This window comes from Balaenoptera musculus, chromosome 4 (assembly GCF_009873245.2).
Source record: "Balaenoptera musculus isolate JJ_BM4_2016_0621 chromosome 4, mBalMus1.pri.v3, whole genome shotgun sequence".
Taxonomy (NCBI): domain Eukaryota; kingdom Metazoa; phylum Chordata; class Mammalia; order Artiodactyla; family Balaenopteridae; genus Balaenoptera; species Balaenoptera musculus.
Window position 1 is genome coordinate 40,491,145 of NC_045788.1, and position 21,560 is coordinate 40,512,704.

The following is a 21,560-nucleotide window of genomic DNA, read 5'->3' on the forward strand; positions in this document are numbered from 1 at the left end:
TCAAGTATAGAAGAGAAAAAAATCCCCTTTTATTCATTTATTTATTCAACTCCCCCCACACCATACACACACATGCATAGACACATAGAGCATCCATACATACACGTAATCCAAGCCTTCCTCCCGACCAACTTTGTCTGGCTAACTCCTATTCATCAGTCAAAGCTCAGCTCATGGGCTTCCCTGGTGGCGCAGTGGTTGAGAATCTGCCTGCCAATGCAGGGGACACGGGTTCGAGCCCTGGTCTGGGAGGATCCCACATGCCACGGAGCAACTAGGCCCGTGAGCCACAACTACTGAGCCTGCACGTCTGGAGCCTGTGCTCCGCAACAAGAGAGGCCGCAACAGTGAGAGGCCCGCGCACCGCGATGAAGAGTGGCCCCCGCTTGCCGCAACTAGAGAAAGACCACGCACAGAAACGAAGACCCAACACAGCCAAAAATAAAAATAAATAAATAAATAAAAATTAAAAAAAAAAAACTCAGCTCAGATATCTGCTCCTCATATGATTGCAGGGGGGCTTCTGTGCTTGCCTCTCTCAAGTTCGGCCATCATAGAATTGTTTTTCTATTCTCTCCCCACTGACACCCCATTAAACTGTGACTTCTTCACGTAGAGACTACATCTTTTGCTTCTGAGTCCCCAGCTCGTGTCAGAATGTCTGGCATAGCAGAAAGTGCTTCTTAAAAGCCTGCTAAATGAATGAATAACTTCAGCCTCTAGGCTAGCTAGCAGAGGAGTTCAGAGGCTAAATAAGCATCATTTATAAACTCAGCCAGAATCTTGTTGCAGCCAGAGTGGCAGAAACCCAGCAAGTCGACAACAATGCCACCCTAGGGTTTAGAGCTCCTTCAGGGGTTGTATGAGGCCAAACCAACATGGAAACCACATGCTGAGATGCCCTCCCACCTCAGGTCCCTGCTGCCTAGCAGTTTTGCGCTGTCTGTAGGCCACAACCAGCTTTCTGTGTGTGGCTCCTACAAACTTTTTGCTTATTCGGGAACTCCGAAAAGTAAAATAGGTAGAGGAAACAGTTCCTTGGAGGAGCCCCAAACAAAATCACTTCCATGAATCATACTTAATGTTTAAAAACCTTGTTTTCTATTCAAGTCAGAGGTTGACTTCATTACATTTGCCTGGAAAATAGACTGGAGACCAGTGAAAAAACTGCCTTCAGAAGCCAGTTCAACTTAGGGTGGGTCCCAAAGAGCAGTGGGGCTGTGAGAAGCTCCATTTCTCAGCTATCAACCAGAGGGAGGACTTTCCAGGGGTCCTGAGAATAGTGTTTAGATAAATGGAGGTTATGCTCCTTGATAGGTTCTTATTTTTCAGTTCAAAAGATGTCTCCTGCAGTTCATATATTAAACAGTCAAGGGTCAAGAGGGGATTTAAACCTACTTAGAGCCCAATGTTTCCTAATTGATTACAGAATCTCCTTGTTCTTAACTGACCTGGCCAGCTCCTTTATCAGTTATGTTCATGTAGTTGATGCCTTGAGTGTCTATTTAAACCCTTGGGCTTATAACTGCTAAGGCTTTCTTTTCACACTTCGAAAATATGAGCCGTTAGGTTTTATTCAATGGAGGCTCAAGCCAGCAGCCTGGAATACGCCCCAGTTGTGGGGAGGTGCCCTGAGTACTAGACTGAGCAGCTGAAACGCAGCCTAAGTTCTGGTTAGGCTGCGTCTGAAAATTAATATCATGCAGGGTCATTAGAAGACGTATTTGGTATTCCTTTGCAAACTCTGCAGACTATCTAGCCCTCCCTCAGATGCACTGTAAACATTACATCCTAAATGCCCCAGAGCCCCTTCCAAAGTGACTTAGCCTCAGAGACCTGGGAGAAGGTGTGTGTCTGATGGTGTTTCCAAACTGAGAAGCTCTTTCTCCCTTACTTACTCCTTGGGCTTTTCACCTTCATATTGTTTCTAGCCTCTCTAGAAAATCACCTACTCATCTTCCAACTCAGCCATGAATTAAAAAACAATTTTAAAAAATATTTTATACATCATTTGCATACTGTGCCAGAAGCATTTCTTTGAATACCTAGTTTGTATATCGCCCTGTATTGTTCTTCAGCGGAAGCAAATACAAACTTTAAAGAATCCTTAGATAAAGCTGTTTGCTGGCAAAACTGACTGCTTCCTTGTCACACCCCTGATAAAATTTTCTTAGGGAAAATTTTTAAAGCCTGACTGAGGGTGTCAGACCTGGGTTCAGATTCCAGCTCCTCCACTCAAAAGCTGTGTGACCTTGGTGAGCCTCTTGTTCCTTATCTGTAGAATGGAGGGATAGGGGTGATGATGATGACGATGATAATGATGATAATGTATACCTTGCAGGATTTTTGTGAAAAAAAAAGTCAGGCATGTGTGAGCAACAAGCAGAGTGTCTGGCCCACTGTAGCTTGTCTAGTTAATGACATCTCCCTCTGTGATGTGAGATTCTGGCATCCTGAGACTCCTCCTCCTTTGTCTCCTGTCCCCCACACCCCACCATCAGCCTCACTTCCAATAATGTGACACCCACTCGGCAATGATCGTAGGAAGAATAGACTCACCATCTGCTGCCTTGAGGAACTGGCTCTCCATGGTCAAGGCTTCCTGTGCAGGAAATGTGTCCGAATCAGCCTGGTCCTGCTGCCCTCCGCCCTCTAGGGTCATCCCTTGTCCCTTTCTGGGCAGCAGCATCTAATCATGTAGCATGGTGGTGTCACACAAGTGTGGTGTCACAAACCTGGAGCTTTCTGAGCCATACCCATGATGAGTCTGGGGCCTGGCATTCCCCCGATCCTGTTCCTTCTTTTCCTGGAACTACATTAGCCAAAATGGAAACAGGGGAGGCATAGCCTCAGGCTTGTTACTAAAATGCCAAGTCGGTTCAGTGACTAAAATCAAACAGCTCAACCAAAAATCCAGTCAAGTCATTGCAGACCATGATAGAAGACCCTCAGAAGGATAAGAAGGCCTAACATCAAGGAACATGAAAGTAAAAAGCCCTGAATTTGGTAAAAGTGAAATAATTTCTATAAATGAGTCCCATTAAATGTAGAAGATTTCAGAAAATTTTTTCAAAAAAATTTTAAATGAACTTTAATAACCAATCTTCTCTTTTTGTTTCCTTCTAACATTTTTCTGCATACATTTATACACATATGTATTTATTGAAGTGAAATTGGAATAATATTTTATGTACAGTTTTTTCCAAGTAAAATGCTAATGTGTTATATTTTAAAGAAATTTTATGTACAGTTTTTATTTTTCACTTATGAGCACTGAAGAATGTATGTTCTTCAGAAACACTATATTTAATGTTCATACAGTACTTTATTATTTGGATATTTCATGATGCATTATACATCTACTCATTTTGGTTATTTCTATTGTCTTGTTGTTTAAATTAATTCTGTGAGGTTAATCCTTATACATGAAGTTCTGTTCATATCTCTGATTATTTCCTTAGGATAAAATTCAAGAATTGACATTGTCGAGTCAGAGTTTAAACAAGTGTTTGTTTTAGTCTTTGTTTTGAAATGAAATATAAAGAAGTCCCCTGTAGAGACCTACTCTCTTTATTCATTTTTATCCTACAGATTCTTTCTTTACCTCCTCCTTTGTGCCAAGAACCAAATTAGGCTACGTGAATTCCTTATCCTATTGCATCTTAAAGAGAGTTAAGGTCTCACTTCTTCCCAGTAATCCTCCCTGCACTTCTCCCCACAACCCACTATCTCCCTAGACCATCACCCCCATCCACATGCCCAGCCTCTTATAGCACTGTCACAGCAGTTACCATGCTGGATTCTAAGTGTCTGATTCCATCTTGCCATTAGGCAGTAAGTGCTTGGGGTTAAGGACTATATCTTGTTCATCTTTATTGTTCCAGCACCAAGCCTCGTAATTTACACACAGTTGGCACTGAATAAGGGAACAAAGACCATAAAACTATTTAGTCAAAATACACACACCCTTCCAATCTTATACTGTTATTAGGTACAGGACATATAGGTGTGAGAGAGAAAGAGGAGAAAGACGGTCATTTTCAAGAAGTAACATGGTTGTATATTCTTGGCTGTAGATATAGAGATGGGATACCACTTTTTTGGCATGTGTCCAGATGGGCCAGATGAAATTAAAGTCAGGATTTTATCAGATCTTTGAGGAAGCAGCCTTCCTGGAGACATAGCTTTAGAGTCAATTTTGTAGCCCACTAAGCTGAAAGCAAGTTGGAGAATTAATTATTGGATCAGATCGGCCCCAAATCATATTTGGTTTTATTTATTTATCCTAAATGAACATAATTGTACAACTTTTATTTTGTCCCTTTAAACGGGACTTTGTTCTGTTTGGATGGAAAAGATCATCTGAAAATAATTTATGTGTAACTGCAAAACCTGCCAACGGTGTACTTCATTCACAAGGGCAAATTTGGCTTTGGAAACAATTTCTCCTTCCATCTGGAATTCTTCAGTGACAGGTATGTGTTAACTAACTCAGTGCCCAAGGAAGTCTTGTTTGGTTATCAGACATTGTTGGTACTAGCTGTAGCATTTTAAAATTTAAATTTCCTAGTGTCTATGCCAGGGTAAAATTTAAGATGTGCAACGTGCGATAGGCAGATACGTGCACACACACACGCACACACATTACACAGCTACAAAATAAACATGTGTTGAAGTTTAATTTAATTTGTCTCCATAGGACTGAATGTAACAGATTTTGAGTCCATATTGGATCTGTTACTAAATCTTGCTGTATTCATTTCCATGAAGATACCGTAATTTCCCGATTTTCCCTCAGGTTCTTACGTGTAAATACCAAGTTGAGCTTATGTGTTCACCGCCCCCACCCTTTTCCCCAGGGGTGATCTAAGTGTCAGGATGTTGGGATGGCACCTGCTGGGATGACCCAGGGTCTCCAGGACCTGTGGTTGGAAGGCTCCGAAGCTCCTGAAAGGTGCCATTTCTCCCTCAGGAGAAGCCCAGCAGTTCTCAGCTGTCCTCTCTACTCCACGTTAGGCTGTCCAAGTGAGCTCATTCAGCCATTGCCTCTCTATACTGGGGCAAAGGTTTCTGATTTCTTGGGTTGTGCCTTGGAAAGCAAGGTCTAGGTCCCCTGTGCTTTGAGCTTCATGTAATTCTTGGAGATCCACACATCAAAGACTCTTTGTCTTCCCTCCACCTCCCCCCATCACCACCCTCCTTCCTGCCCAGCCTTACGTGTCAGGGGAGCAAGAAGAGAGGACCCGTGGGCAGGAAAACTCGCTCCATCTTCATATGCCTGAGGTTTAGTCCAGAACTGAGGCTGATGGATGCTCAAAAAATTTTTTCTCTTGAGAATACTGTCTCTCTGTGAGTTTCCAATCTCCTTGAAATTCAAAAGCTAAACCTGACTACTTCTTTCTCTTTGCACTTCAGCCATAGCAATCCTAATCTTCCCTGGGACAATGAGTGCCTCACACTGAATGAAAGACAGTCATGTACACACATGGGGCAGGAACTTTCATTAGTATCTCCAGATGTCATCCTTCCAACACATATACTTAAATAGATGGCTAGCTGTATGGTAATTTAAATAAAGATAACTTAATCACCTCAAAGACCAGGTTTGTTTTTAATGGAAAGAATAGGGAAAAGGGTTGACTCTGCACTGAGATAAAAAAGGTCAAAGAAAGTGCAATTCTCTGCTAAGCACCAGATGAATCAGGCTGCACCTCTCATTCCCAGCCTTCTCCCCTTTTCTCTCTGTGCCCTTTCTCCTCTCTGCCTTTTATTAAAAAGCAAGTATCCCTTTTAATAAAGCTCAGTTTCAGAAGTTCCTGTTGTACCTCACTCCCATAGCATTCATAAAGAAACAGAAACAGTACTTGTAATTTGCTGGGAACCCTAAAGAGAAATGAAATATCTCACTGAAGAATTCTTAAATAACATGAAGACTTGAAAAACTACAGCCAGTCCATCTCTGGCTTATGTAGGAAGAATCAAAGAACCATGGAATTAATTTTATTCACCATTAAAAGATACTGAACTTAGAATCCAGGTTGTGATTATGTAATTAGAAATTAATTTCAGTAGCATGTTATCATCTGAACTAAATGTCAGCAGGAGTTATGAGAAGTGTGTTAATGAGCTTCAAAGAAGCTTGTGTGCTTACTTGTACCTCACAATAGTCATGCCAGAGAGGAGACATGAAGGCTCCTGCAGCAAAAGGACATGCTGTGGATCTTCTAAGAGTCCCCAGTACACGTGATCAGTTTAATAGGAAGCGACTCTCTTTAACATGTTCATACTGAACTAAAAAGGAAGGCTTAGAAGGGTGTCCACAGGCCACACTCAAGTATGAAGTAAACATCATTACTGCAGCTGAAGTGTGAAGTTAAAGAACACTGCGATTTAAAAATGGTGTCCAAGGGCTTCCCTGGTGGCGCAGTGGTTGAGAATCTGACTGCCAATGCAGGGGACACGGGATCGAGCCCTGGTCTGGGAGGATCCCACATGCCGCGGAGCAACTAGGCCCGTGAGCCACAGCTACTGAGCCTGCGCGTCTGGAGCCTGTGCTCCGCAACAAGAGAGGCCGCGATAGTGAGAGGCCCGCGCACCGCGATGAAGAGTGGCCCCCGCTCGCCGCAACTAGAGAAAGCCCTCGCACAGAAACGAAGACCCAACACAGGCAAAAATAAATAAATAAAATTTAAAAAAATTTTTAATAAATAAAAATAAAAATGGTGTCCAAGAACATCAGGTGATGCATCTATATTTTAACTTTGGTGAAGTATGAAAATTTAATGAATTCTCCATCAGATTCTAAAAGCTTGAATTATGACCTCTTTCCCCCATCTCCCATCACCTCATAAAATAGATTGTTTGTCTTATTTAGGGTGGCACACCTCATTTGTGGAAAAGACCTTTCTGGCACTTGTACACTGTTTCTTATTTCTTCTAGTCATTTTATTAATTACTGTATGTTTGCTGAGGAAGAGCCCAAGTAGACCTAAATCTGGAATTAGACTCCTAGTACTAGGGTTTAAAATAATAGAGTTTGTCATCAAGTTGATTGCCTCACATTCAGCCAGTGTCCCACTCAATAGCTGATTTTTTTGCTTATGCAAAAATCTCAGAGAGGAGAAGAAAATTATAATTTGTCATAGACCTTTTTCTCACAAAATGTTACTCCTGCCACTCTACGCTCCAGCATGTGACGAAGGGAAGCTGAGGCAGCTTCGGTTGCAAAGGAAGACCCAAAGGGGTCCCATTTATGGTGGGGGGCTTCTTTCTGGGCCCGGTCTGGGGGCCTCACATGAGCCTCCCTCCCTATATGGTATGTCCTATCACTGCTTCCTCTATTTGGAAACCCGCAAAGATAGTTTGCCATCCTACTAGGTCTTGGTGGAAGAAGGCCTTAATGTGTTCTCAGGAACACTCAGATGTGTTGCTATCAGTATTTCATTGCAGCTCTATTTACAATAGCCGGGACATGGAGGCAACCTAAGTGTCCATCATCGGATGAAAGGATAAAGAAGACGTGGCACATATATACAATGGAATATTACTCAGCCATAAAAAGAAACGAAATTGAGTTATTTGTAGTGAGGTGGATGGACCTAGAGTCTGTCACACAGAGTGAAGTAAGTCAGAAAGAGAAAAACAAATACCATATGCTAACACATATATATGGAATCTAAAGAAAAAAAAAAAGGTACTGATGAACCTAGTGGCTAGGCAGGTAGACATAGAGAGTGGACTTGAGGACATGGAGGGGAGGGGGAAGCTGGGGCGAAGTGAGGGTAGCATAGACATATATACACTACCAAATGTAAAATAGATCGCTAGTGGGAAGCAGCCGCATACATAGCACAGGGAGATCAGCTCGGTGCTTTGTGTCCACCTAGAGGGGTGGGATAGGGAGGGTGGGAGGGAGGCTCACGAGGGAGGGGATATGGGGATATATGTATGCATACGGCTGATTCACTTTGGTGTACGACAGAAACTAACACAGCATTGTGAAGCAGTTATACTCCAATAACGACGTATTAAAAAAAAAAAAAAGTATTTCACTCTTCCAGTTTGGGCTCTAGGGCTGCTGCCAGTCTCTGTGTGACAACCTCTCATGTGCTGTCCTGCAGAAATTCCTCATTGAGCGACCCTCTCCTCTGGTCTCTTCCCTCCGGGGCTGGGAGTGGGGTGGCGGGGGCAGGGTATAGCCCAGGAGCAGGGCTGCCTACCTCACTGTACATGTTTGACTACACGGCTCTAGGAGGCGCCGTTCACACTGTCGTCAACTTGAACATGCGTTATGGCCCTTATATGGAGATGCTAGTAAAGTGTCTTGAGGAAGAGATGCCTTTTTCTGGCTTGCCCAGAAACAGTAACTATGGACTAGCCGCAGCCTGCTTCAAGGTTGAAAGTAGCACTCTGACAACACACTGGGTAAGTTCTGTCCCTCGCTAGCCACGTGACCTTGGGCTGATCCCTTAATCTCAGTTTTGTCATCTGTAACATGGGAATAATAGTACCCCATAGGCTGTTAGGGTTAAAGAAATTGCCTATGCCAAGGCCTGAGCACGGAGCCTGGCACGGGGTGAATGGACGGTGTGTGGTCGCTCCCACAATTTGGCCCGCACGTGTCTCTCTGCACACACAGATTTCCTTCCAGTCACTTTCCATTCATGGCTCTCATAGCATAAAATAACTTTCAGACTCTCACTATAAGACTCATCACAGTGGAGCTACTGACTTAATAGTATGAATTGTTAGTTGGTATTATTTCAGTAGCCTCCTTCCTGCACGGAGTTAGACAATTGTGTCCGGTGACTCTCCGGCCCCAGCCATGCACGTTAATATAATTCTAAAGAGGGCCCGCCTCCAAGAGAATGTAGAGCAGGGAAGTGTAAGGATTCAGGCAATAGATGAGAGAAAAGGCGTAAAGAAGGAAAGAGTAGAGCTTACTCTTTAGTTTTCCAGAGGTTGGATCATCCCAGCCAGGTCTGTCTCTGCCATGGCATTAATTATTACAAGACTGGTGAACAGAGTCTGAGCAGGTCAAACTGTGGCAGACTTAGAGATTGTGCAGACAGGGGATGGGGCCACAGGGAGTCAGTCTTATCTGCCAGCTGCCTGGTACTTTATCTGTGTTTCAGGGCTCATCACAGCTTTGGCTGTGGGAGATCGGTGTCGGCTGGAAGCCCTGCCGGCACTGATCTTATCATTCCCCATGGTGGTTTCGTTAATGACTGGCTTTGCCTGCTCTCTTTCCAATATGTTGCACACCAGTATAATTTCTGTCAGTTTCCAGGCCTTGATGTCATCTAGGCCCTGGAATTGTGTTATTGAACTAACATTCATTGTCAAATCTTTTCAAGATAAACCTATTTTTCCTTATCATATAAATGTGTTGAATCTCCTTTGCTGGGTATAATGAATGGCTTTTAGGCCGTTGTAACACCTTCACTGAAATATTCATTCATTCATTCTCTCTCTGTCTGTCTCTCTCTCTTTCTCTCTGTTTCTTTGTGTGTGTGTCCCCTTCCCTTCCTTTCCCCTCGTCACCTCTTCTCCACCCACCCCCAATTTCTTTCTTTCTTTCCTGAAGAAAAAAATGGCAATTTCCTTTATTCTCTTACAACAGAGTTTCTGTCACTGAGGGGAATCACTATTAGCATGAGTGAGTGGCATTCATTGTTTGGGAGAGAGTCCACTTGCTTTGTGAAGCAGGACTCCTAAGGCATGTTAACTGCACTCGGCTTTCTCTGCTCTGCCCAGCCTCCCATCCCCACCCCAGAAAAAGTGAAACTGCGGTGTCAGTCACGTAAGAAAATGTTGCAGTAAGCTGAACTTTCATAAAATAAGGATTCTCATGACTCCAACTTTTAAATCATAGCTGTGTGCATACAGGAAGAGGGGGAGGGGAGTGCAAGGGGTTGAGGGTAATGTGCTTTGATTGGCACTCAGGGCAGGTTGTTCTTTGTAGATGGCACTGCTCAGAGGTGAGGTAAGGCTGTGCAGGGGGAACCTGAAGGCAGCTGAGGCTCACATGTCTGTCACGGAGTCACTGATGGATAGTCACTGGTGGGCGAACGTGAATCTGAACTTGACGATCTGTCAACAGTGGTGCTGTCATTATTGTCACTGCCTTATTCCTCTGGGCCTTTTTTTTACCTGTACCATTCTACTACCATGATTGTCAATTCTGCATTTTCTGTTTTATGTCTTGAATACTTTGCTTTTTGCAGTGGATATGCTCCTGAACCGTTGTGGTTTTAAGTAATGTTAAATTCATCTCAATACAGAAAAGCATAAAGAAGAAAACAAAGTGGTCTAACATCCCATCACCTAGATAACCCTGTTAATATTTTTTAAAAAATAAGAGTATATATATTTACATAGTATGAAGGTGTGAATTGTACAAATACTACAATTAGTACAAGTTGTACAAAAACACCTCCACTTTCCTCACCACCACCTCAGTCCTTAGCGCCCCTCCCAGCATTAAGGGTCTGTGCAGGGTACAAAGCACTACGATAAGAATACAGCAATGAATAAGGCATCCCCCTGGTCCTAAAAGAAGCTGCTAGTCTAATGGGTCAAAGAATCATTTGACCTACAGTTGCCTTTTGTTTGGCTTGCATTGTTTTTTTAAATAAACGTTGTCAACATTGAAAAGTCAGGAGAGTTCACATAAAAATGGCTTCCCTTGAAAAATCTGAGTAACCGGTTACAGTGGGCCTGCATTCCCACATGGCAACCATCTTCATTGCTGAGGATATGCTGCCCCCTTAGCAAGTGTTCTCTAGTTTGCCACAAGCCACACCACTCCCTGTTGTGGACCCAACACTGAAACCTGATGTCAGTTGTCCCTTATCATCATGCTTGCCCATTCTTAGAGTAGAAAAACATCTTCAGAACCCATGTTTCTGTCAAAAGTACAGGGGTAAAGCTACTCCAAGAAGGTCATAAGCTTTTTCTTATACCTGGCCTACTTACCCAAAGGCGTTGGAGTTTGCAATTCCTGTTCAAAACCAGCAAAATATTCAAGGTGAAAAGGACTTGACACTAATCCAAGTCACTTGTTTTTTTACTTGCAGAGGTTCACTTGCTTTCTGATTGATTATTATTGAGAATTTGAAATGTACCAGCTTTGTTTAAGTTAATCCAGAATCACAGTTATATTAAAGGAAATTCACATCACACTGATCAAATTTTATCCTGGTTTACAGACTTTTCTGTGACATGCGCCAGTTTATACTACAAAAGGGGGAGAGTTGATGGGGACTATTCAAAACACAGAAATGTAGAAACTGGTCACAGAGATCATTCCTTCTGGGGGTAGGAAGAGAACAGTTTAAAGCAAGAAGGAGTGTCGATTATCAAAGGTTTGGCCCAGTGGAATCAGTCAGTCCGTGTGTGTGACCTGGGCAGGTTGCTATACTGTCTGAGACCTGGTTTCCCCATCTGTAAAATGGGGATAATTATGCCTTCTCACAGGTAGTGCAGATTAAGTTATGTAATGTAAATAAAATGTTTAGCATTATAGTAAAATGCTTAAGCAGTAGGTCTATCATTATTATTATTACTAAAGTAATAATTCTGGATTCCCAGGGTTTTTAGTCATTTGGTCATTCAGTACATACACATTGAGCAGTGTAATCATGAGTATGACACGAAGTCGCTGAGTCCCATTTTTCTCATCTGTTTAAAGGGAAGAATAATACCTGCCTCTCCCCCACCCTAAGGTGTCAGGAACTCAACTGCAAGTGTGTTTGTTAGCCACTTCGTGGCGTTTGTAGCATTGAACAAATTGTTATTACTACTTTGTTATTAACTGAACTGGGAAAGTTTTTAGCTAGAGTTTTAAAAGATGGCTGAGATATCCCAAACTACTTAATCCTCATTAGGATTTACATTTCTCTCAAGCTCAACTCATCCAATGAATTCATTGCCTAATATTATCCAATGAAAATACTTAGATAAGTCCAGAATAGATTTTCTTGTGTACCTTTACTTTGTCTGCATCCTAGAAATTAAATCAAGAGAGAGAAGGCTGGTTTAGAGAAATAGACTGATGAATAATTGGCATTCGTGTGTTTTCCCTAAGGAGAACAAGAATTAATAGAACAACACAAAAACGTGCCTGCTTGCTGAAGTACAAATTGAGGTCAGACGTAGACAGAGATTGTTCATGTAATGACCACCATGATGCACTTTTATTGCTTCCTGAGGTGCCATGGCTTTAGAAGCTGGTGAGGATGGATGCCCTGCTCATGTTTCATTAACATTGTTCCAGGAGCCTGGATTGGAGGAAAGAGCTAGGGACAGGCCTGGGCTGGAACTTCTCTCCACTTACTAACAGTGTGCCTGTGAGCATGGTTATACATGTACAGGAGGGTCCTTATGTTTTGATCAATGTGTAAAATGTATTTTGCTACAGTTGGCTATCTCCCTGCTGTGGCATTATCTAGAAGATGTGGTACAGTGTGGTATTGAACTGGGTTGACATACTCAGAGCAAGACAGCGGGAGCTTAGCATAATGTCAGATCAGGACCAAGGAAGAGAGTGTGTGATTGTTTATCACTCCTCTATTAATTTGTTTCTTCAGCAAATATGAGGTCTGTGATGTTCTAGACCTCAGCATTATAGGAAGAAAAACAAGCAGATGATATTCTTACCCTTGTGAAGTTGACATCGTACAGGGGAAGACTGGCATTAAATAAATTGTTTAAAGAAATACCCAAGATATTTACATAATTGTGTGTTGGGAGGGCAATAAAGGACATAAAGAGGAAATGAGACCCCCCCATCAGAGAAGGCCTCTGAAGATGTCACACTTGAACTGAGACATCACCACGTGCATGTCAGCCAGTGCCAAGGACTAGGAGCTACGCTAGGCAGAGGGAACACTGCGTACAGAGGCCCACGGGCAACAAAAAGCTTGGCATGTTTGGGCAACAGAAGGGAGGCCTTGAGCAAGGGGAGGGTGGTATGCCGTAGCATTGGACAGGTTGGGCAGGGGCAGATCATGCAGGACCTGGAGAGCTGAAATAGCCTGCTGGCTGAGATGGTGGGTGGCCTGCACTACAGTCAGCGCGATGAGAACAAGAGAAGGGAAGGGGTTTAAGATGTGTTTGAGGGTACGAGTGACAGAACTTAACGATGGATTGAATGTCAGGAATGAGGAAGAGAGAAAAACAAAGGATGTTTCCTAGCTTGAGCAACTAAGTGGGTGGTGGTACCATTTTCTGAGGCTTAAAAGTTAAATAACTTGCCAGCCCTCACTCAGCTAGGATTTTGAAGTCTAGTCTGTGTCAATTTACTTTTTCAGTTTTTTGTTTTTTTTTTTTTATCTAAGTCAGACTATTAGGTTAAAGCTCCAGAATATTGTCCAGATTTGCAATTAAGGTATCACCTAGATTAAATTATTAATATAGACAATCCTGAGGTTCAGGGTTAAGTGATATTGTCAGACCCTGGTATTTCTGATCAATAGTACTATGATGGCTAAGTTTATCTCAAAACTAATAACCAGAGTCTTGGCAGTGTTTTTTCTCATACATACAAAAGAAAAAGTGATTTTCTCCTTTCCTCTTGGGCATAATGTTTTTCTGGAGTTTTCCTCAGCCACAAGGTAGTTTCTGCTGTAATGTAAGATTAGATTATAAATTGTCTCTTGTAATCCTGAGCTAAGACCGCAACGCCCAAACAATAAGTTGTTCACAGTGTTTTCGGTCATGCTTGGGCCTCCACCCAGGACGCAGGCAGGTTTCTGTGGTGTGGGAATAGTGACATTTCAGTGATCCTAAACACAGCCTGCAGCTCTCCTTCCACCACCTGGGGCTCACCCATTTCGGCCCGGTCTAAGAGTCTATTGTTGACACAGGCAATTTCCACTTTCTCAAAGCAGTACATTCCTGAAATCCACATCAGGAGGTAGATTTTATAGACCCGTAGAAACAATGGGATCGTGTTCTTGACAGAGGAATCAACAGGCCATGAATCTTCACATGTGAGTGAAGCAAAGCAGTCACCCTCTAAATCTCTCATCCAGAAGCCCCTTATTGAACTGTAAGCCCCTGAACCACTTAGGATACCACAAGGAACAACAACAATAAAAAATCCAACGTAAAAAGCCTTAAGTAGTCAAGTCATTTAGTGTCTTGCAAAACAAGAGCAGGACGGGTCCAGGCTGGTTCAGCAGTTCTGTGATGTCTCAGGGACTCGGGTTCCTCACCTCTCCGCTCCTCCTTCTGGACACAGAGCCTTGACTCTGAGCCATAGCCCCTCATGGTGCAAGATGGCTGCCACAGCCCCTGGAAACACAGGAGCCACAGGAGGCCAAAGAAATGGGTCGTGTTCTGCATCATGTCTCTTTCAGTGAGAGAGCCTTTCCCAAAAGCCCAAGCCGACATCTCCTTAAGTGCTTGTCCATGGCGCACCCAGTGCCCCCCTTTTAGATGCCAGGACATTATCCTAGACCTCCCCCTCTCCTTTATTTCCTTATTCTCTATGACCTATCCATTCTGGTCTTAAGTAATCTGTCCCCGACCCTCAATCCCTGTGTTTCCTACATTAATTCAGATCCTCATGAACTCTGCCTGTTCCCCCTGCTTCCAGTTTATCTTCCACAAAGCCACTGACATGATCTTCTAAAACACAGATCTCGTCATGTCACTCTCCTGCTTAAAACCCTTCAGTGGTTCTTAATCACATATACAATTAAGCTTCAAAGGTTTTTTTTTTTAGCTATAGAAATTACCTCTTCCCTCTTTAAAAAAAAAACAAGACAGACAGAAAGAACATGCAGCAGTTCAATAAAGCTAACAATGGATGTAGCGCTGCTGTGGCTGAAATGGGGGTGGGGAAACGGCTTATAGCTCATCCAGGTGGATCCCTTCACCCCCCTCACATGGAGACCCCAAAGCCTCTTCTGGATCCCGTGTTGTACGCGCAAATGGAAATGCCTAGCAGGCAGTTGATATGGACCCCAGGAGTGTCAACCAGGCTAGCGGTGTAGGTGAGATGGTGGTGGAAGCAAAGGTCAGGGCCATGATCTCTCGAAGTGCACAGAGCGAGAAGGGAAGAGGGCCTCTGAGAGACACAACTCCAAGAGTTGAACTGATATAACGCCCCCAAGCCATGTAACATCCAATAACGCAGTGTCTCCATTTCACCTTTCAAACTCCAAGAGTGTGCCTTATGGAGAATCTGTGCTCTCATTGTGATAGACAGGTTAACACAATCAGATGCTTGAGGACAAAGTGAGGATGGTTGAAGACCAAAATGCAACTAATATCAAAAACTGAGAAGAATGATTTCTAATCATATGAATTGTCCGTCTTGTGCTTACATTTTCATTCTTACAGCTCTTTTTAAGGTGAAAGATTTGCTGTTTGCTTTGATAATCCTGAGATTAGTCTTTTCTCCTTTCACAAGGCTTTTCACATCAGACATCCTGAGTTAACCAACATTTCATGTGTTTCCATTTCTGATCAAGGCACTTTTGAGTTAACCAGGCTTTAGAATGGAATTTCCAATAGGACTATAATAGCTGAAAATGCTAATTACTCTCCCCGCTCTTGATATCAGTCTGTGTTTATTCTTTATGTCTATTTAAGAATTCAGTCTTTTTTGTCATTCTGTGCAGATAAAAAGCAGTTTGCATTCTGTTATTGAATCTGACCTTCTTAATGAGGAGGTTAAATATTAATGAAGACTAATTGATGAATAATTTTAACAAGGAAAGGCATTATCGGTTTGAAGCCAGAGCTTAATGGGTTGTGCGTTTCAGCAGGTATTTGCATACTCAGTGACACTGTCAAGAAAGGGGGAGAGGAGAAAGGAGAGGGGCTGGACAGAGGGCACCGGGCAGGTAAGAAGGGCGGCCTCCAACTAGACCCGACTGTGCAGCTCTCCTTGCTTTTATCCATTCTCATTCCATGAGGAGTCTGAGGAGAGAGAGCTCGTCCTTTTGTGTCTTGTGTGGGCTCCAGGCAAAGAGCTCTTCCCTCTTGCTTCCCTCTGACTCTGACCACCACCCCAGTCGCCCACTGCCTGTCAACATAGACCTCATTTCTGTCCTCACATTGGGTTTTCCTGCCTCTGCCTTTACAGTCCGCCTTCATCACACCCTGGCGCCGACCTGTTTCTGGCCGCCGGTCTTTGCTGTCAGACTTCATATAGGCTAGCTTGTATACGCGGCTCCCCACCGCTCCCCATGGCTCCACAGGACCTGGTTGTTGGCATCTGTCATTTACTGGCCCTTCCAGGCCCTCCTGCTTGAAGAGCCCACCCGACCCCCATCCTTCCCACTTTCAACAGGGATTTCACAGAAACTCAGCACCAAAAAGCAGCAGAAGATAAATGTCAATTGTCTGAAGCTTCAAGCTGATTCTGATTCTCTCCGAATCCTTTTAAGTGTGATATGCATTTAAATCAAGAGTAGCAGAGACAACAATGATTTGGGAAAATGATAATGTTATCCTAGCCTATTTCAGTGAGACTCCAACATGGTTAAGAAAATTGACTCTCAGATCTGATCCGTGTTGTTGAAGTGAACAGCTGTCATTCTCGGAGTGGCTGGAGTCAAATTGTCACCCAGCAGGAGCAGTTTTAATGGCTGAAGAACCAGTAACCACGAGAAGCAGCCTAACCTCAAAGCACCGCTGACCTCCTGTATTGCCTCTCTCTCCTGTTTTGCAGGCACAACGTGTTTGATTGCTCTGTTGTCAGATAAAGACCTCACCGTGGCCAATGTGGGTGACTCGCGTGGGGTCCTGTGTGACAAGGACGGGAATGCCATTCCTTTGTCTCATGATCACAAGCCTTACCAGCTGAAGGAAAGGAAGAGGATAAAGAGAGCCGGTGAGTTTGTGAATGCCCCCGAGGACTTTGTGCTGTCTTGTTCAAGTGGACACGGTGGCTTGCTGGGAGAGCCCCTGGGAATGAAGATGTTCCTTTACCCAGTGATGAGTAGATCAGTACAGAGGCTGCTGCTGAGGCAGCTGGGACTGGACTTTGTAACATTTCCTATCAAATGAGTGGCTACTGAATTTGCCCTCCTTCGTGGCCACAGATTCCAAAAGAGCCCAAAAAAAGCCCTTAGTTTAAAGGCTAATGAGATCTTTGGGCCCCTGCTTGCCACACCCCGCTTCTCTCCAGCCGTGCCAAACTACTAACCACCAAATGAACCATGGAGCTGATACCTCTGTGCCTTTGCAAGTGTTGTCCCCACCGTCTAGTGGGTAACAACGACCTTGTCCTTTAAGACTTGGTTTAAGGGTGTCCTTTTGGCAGCCTTCCCTGTCACCCCCTTCAGTCTTTCCCCGGCATCCTATGTGGACCTCTTGGGTCACCTTTCACGATGTGTGGACATACCTGGCCCTCTTGTCTGTCTTGCCTTCCTGACCATGAGTTCTTTGAGGCAGGAACTTGGTCTGTTCCTCTCTATACTCCCAACACTGAGCTCAGTGCCTAATATAAGTACATATTTCAGTTCGGGGAGGGGGAGAATCCCTTTTTCACTTTTTCAACATCTAGGGGCTGGGGGTACAAACTTACATCTTGGAATTGAGAAACAGGTAGGGAACGCAGTAGACAGACAGACATTAACAATAAATAAGTAAAAACAGGTAAATTATCTAGTATATTACAAGGTGATAACTGCTATGGAGAGACACAAAGCAGGTTAGGGAACGGGGAGTGTCACGGGGTGGTCAGCATAGGCCTCACTAAGGTGACACTGGGACGAAGACTTGAAGGAAGATTATCAGTTGATGATTACATTTTCATAGTCAATTTGGGGGGGATTCTTTTCTACCCGTGCAGGGGAGGAGCCCTTCCCTCCCCAGACTGACAACCACAGCATGTAGCCTCTGTGTCACATGCTAAGCTGCAGGCCCAGCTGCCGACGGAGCTCAGGTACCCTGGGTCTCAGCCCAAGAAGGGCCCCTGCTGCCTGGGGGAATCTACAGGCTGACCCTCAATGTCTACACATCAGCTTCTGCCCAGAACCTAATCAACATTTGAGTTTTCACAGTTGGAAGCTATACTGTTGAGTCCAAAAGCGTTGAATTTTATTACAACCTCCTGCTTCAGTGACTGCTTGAGATGCAGAATAATTTTTAATGAAAGCTTTGGTCAGGTTTTCTGTTGATGGGATGGAACAGTGTTTTAAGAGCATCTCTCGAGCTTTGACGAGCTCCCCTCCTTACGAAGACAGCATCTCCGTCCACTGTGACCCCGGATTTAGGATACAGTCAGCCTGCTCTTGAGGAAGCACAGGCAGGGATGTGTATACCGTACAGGTGGAGAAGCCACCTTAGCATCCAGCCCTCTCTTCTGAAACATCAACCCATTTTATCCTCTCTCCTCTTCCCTGCCATACCCATCCACCCTCCCCCGCCCCCGCAGTGATTATAGTAGCAAATTCTGACAGCATCTCCAAGGACGTTAATCTCGCCTGTTGTGTCAAGGGTGTATTTTACATCAGGGCTTAATGGACAACGATTGGTTTTCTTATCTTTATGTGTGTTTTCTCTGACCTCAGCCTTCCCTTCTGGACATCTCTCCCCCTCCTGTTTTGTGTGACAGTACGCTGCAACCAGTTTAGGCCAAATACACATTGGTCTTTCTATCTCCATTCCTTAAGCTGTTTCCACAACAACAGTGATGTCAGCTGCCATTTACTGTGTGCTCGCTCTGTGCTGGGAGCTAAGCTGAGCGCTTTACATATACTTTCTCTTTCCCTACCTTACGAGGTTGATAATGTTATCCTCATTTTACAACCAAGGAGGTGGAGCCTCAGAGAGGCTCGTGTGCCCAAGGACACGCAGCTAGTGAATGGTGAGACCAGAACTGAGACCCAGGACAGTGACTCCAGAGCCCATGCTCTTGCCCAGGAGACCACGCTTCCTGGAATGTTCTCGTACATCCCTGCCCATGGAAGTCCTACCCGTCGTTCAAAGCCCAGCTTTAATGCTTGCTCCTCCCTGATTATCACAACCAGAAATCTTCGCTCCCTCCTCCCCATCTGCCTACAGCATTTAGCAGGTACTAGTCTCTCCCCGAAGAAATACTGCTTTGTGCTTGTAGCTGTTGATACAGGTGGCTTTTCCCTCCTGCCAGGTTGTCTACTTCTTTATAGAAAGGTCTGGATCTTGTCTAACTTTATAGCCTGCAAATTGCCCTGCATGGAATATATATTTAATAAATATCTGACAAATAATATGCAAATGGACAAAGTTCTAGCTCCCTTAAAGAAAAAATAATAATAGATAATACTGAATGCATGGTACATGCAGGCACTGTGCCAGGTGATTAATATGGAATAACTAACTCCTTTATTTCTCACAACTCCTCAGTGGAATAGGTACTGATATTGTCCCAATTTTTGAACCAAGGAAACCAAGGATCAGAAAGAGTTTCTCATCCAAAGTCACACAAAGCTAAAAGTAACAGAGCCAGGAATCAAATCCAAGCAGTCTGACCCGAGAGCCTGAGCCTTTAACAACTGTGCTAAAATACACCATTCTTTAATCCTGATTCTATCTGGGGAGGTGTTTTGAGATGTAGGCACACCCAAGGGCAGCCTCAAGCTAATGATGGATCCCAGTGGTTTTCTCTGGTACCATCCACCTGCCTTTCAGTGCTGTTTTGCTGCTGTCCCTGGATCCCCACCCTAGAGCTCCCTACTGTCAGTCACCGAGCTGCCAAGGTGTCCTTAAGTTAAAACTGATGCCCTCACCCGTCCATACCTCCTACCTTCAATTTTCTTATTAATTTGGTCTTGAAGCCTTTTAAGATACCAAGGATGAGGGCCTGAGGATCTACCCGTAGAGCGTCAAACCTCAAGCCATGCAGAGGAACACTGTTCCCTCCTGGTAGCGCCAAGGTGGGGTGAGGGGAGCACACAGGTCACATGCAGTAGGTCAGCCCTTTGCAGATGCACGCGGACCGCACCCGGGGTGTGAGAGAGCAGCTGGTCAAGCTAATGGGCTCATTCTATCTTTCCAGGTGGTTTCATCAGTTTCAATGGCTCCTGGAGGGTCCAGGGAATCCTGGCCATGTCTCGATCCCTGGGGGATTATCCGCTGAAAAATCTCAACGTGGTCATCCCAGACCCAGATATCCTGACCTTTGACCTGGACAAGCTCCAGCCCGAGTTCATGATCTTGGCATCAGATGGCCTCTGGGATGCTTTCAGCAACGAAGAAGCTGTTCGATTCATCAAGGACCGCTTGGATGAACCTCACTTTGGGGCCAAGAGCATAGTTTTACAGTCATTTTACAGAGGCTGCCCTGACAACATAACAGTCATGGTGGTGAAGTTCAGGAATAGCAGCAAAACAGAAGAGCAGTGAACCCTTTGGGGTTGCAGCTGCCTTAGACTAAAGGACTTTCAACACACTGGTCTCTTTTAATGTAGTGAAAGGTGTGGGAGTTACAGTTAGGATTATCCATCCCAGACATGGGGTTCCCCATCCCCGGCCGTCTTAGGTCTATGTGCCGTGATGAACAGAGGGTGCCCTTGGCCAATGTAGTTGAGAGGCTGGAAAATGGTTTCTTCGTGTTTTCCCAACTCTTTCATCCAATGTTCAAAATATATAAATATATAGCTGTAGAGTCACATGTATGAAGTGAATGGCATATGTGCCATATATTCTCCTTTTACGATTGTTTTCAAGATCCCTTACAGGGCCCTCCAGGCATCAGCCTTTGTGTCCTCTCATTGGAGCAGTGAGTCAGGGCCGATGTGGCCACACCCTTTGCTGAGAGGGGCAGAGCTGTCCTGAGAATGCTTTGCCCTCCTGAGCCCAGGTTTTCTGCCCTGCAGCAGCCCTGCAGAAACAGATTCGGAAATGGTTTATTATTCCGTGGCTGCTCTTGGAGGCTGAGGGACGTGGGGAGGATGAGAGCCGCTTGCACGGCAGAAGTAACCTTCTTCCCTCGCTTTCTTTATTAGTTAAATAGACTTTGTGTACCACCTGACCAGTCTTTGTGTGTTTATCCTAATCATGCATGACCTTAATCTTTGGCCTACACCTTACCTAATGTAATAGGCAGCTGTTAAAACTTTACCACCAGACACCACGACTTTTTTACATTACCAAGTGAAAAAAGCAAATCACAGTACCATAATTCCTTCCACCTTTAAGGGTAGATAGAGGAAACCATGGCCGAATAAGTCACAGCGCCCTTTGGGAGGTCTGCTATTTGCATTCAGAGAGAACGCTGGTGAGGTTGCCATCTCGAATCGAGCTCCAGCTGCCCAGTTTTGTGCATTTTTTCCTCTCCTGTTCTAGTAGCTTTCAGGTGTCTCTGAAGCAGCGTTCTGAGAAGCAGCGGTGTAGAACTGCACGGGTGTGCCCTGAAGCCGAGTACAGAGTTCGCAGACAAGTTCTGGAATTTGGTGGTAAACTACTGGGATGTGCTCCTGCTAGACAGCGGAAAGGCAGCAGTCTTTAACATTTGGTTGCAAACTACTGAGTTATTTTTGCGGCCAGACTTGCCGCTTTTCATTTCTTATCACCAAAGCCACATTTCCAATCTCAGTATTTTATAAGTTAATTACAGA

The 21,560-nt window shown here is 44.3% G+C and overlaps 1 protein-coding gene across 1 annotated transcript in view; it reads left to right on the forward strand.

The window, feature by feature from the left end:
- PPM1L (protein phosphatase, Mg2+/Mn2+ dependent 1L) overlaps positions 1 to 20,974 on the forward strand; it is a 328,056-nt gene extending 307,082 nt beyond the window's left edge. The window contains exons 3-4 of the mRNA XM_036850381.1: positions 16,688 to 16,849; positions 20,000 to 20,974. Coding sequence (XP_036706276.1) covers positions 16,688 to 16,849; positions 20,000 to 20,346 — 509 coding nt within the window. The 3' untranslated portion in view covers positions 20,347 to 20,974. The remainder of the gene's footprint in view (positions 1 to 16,687; positions 16,850 to 19,999) is intronic.
- The last annotated feature ends 586 nt before the right edge of the window (positions 20,975 to 21,560 follow it).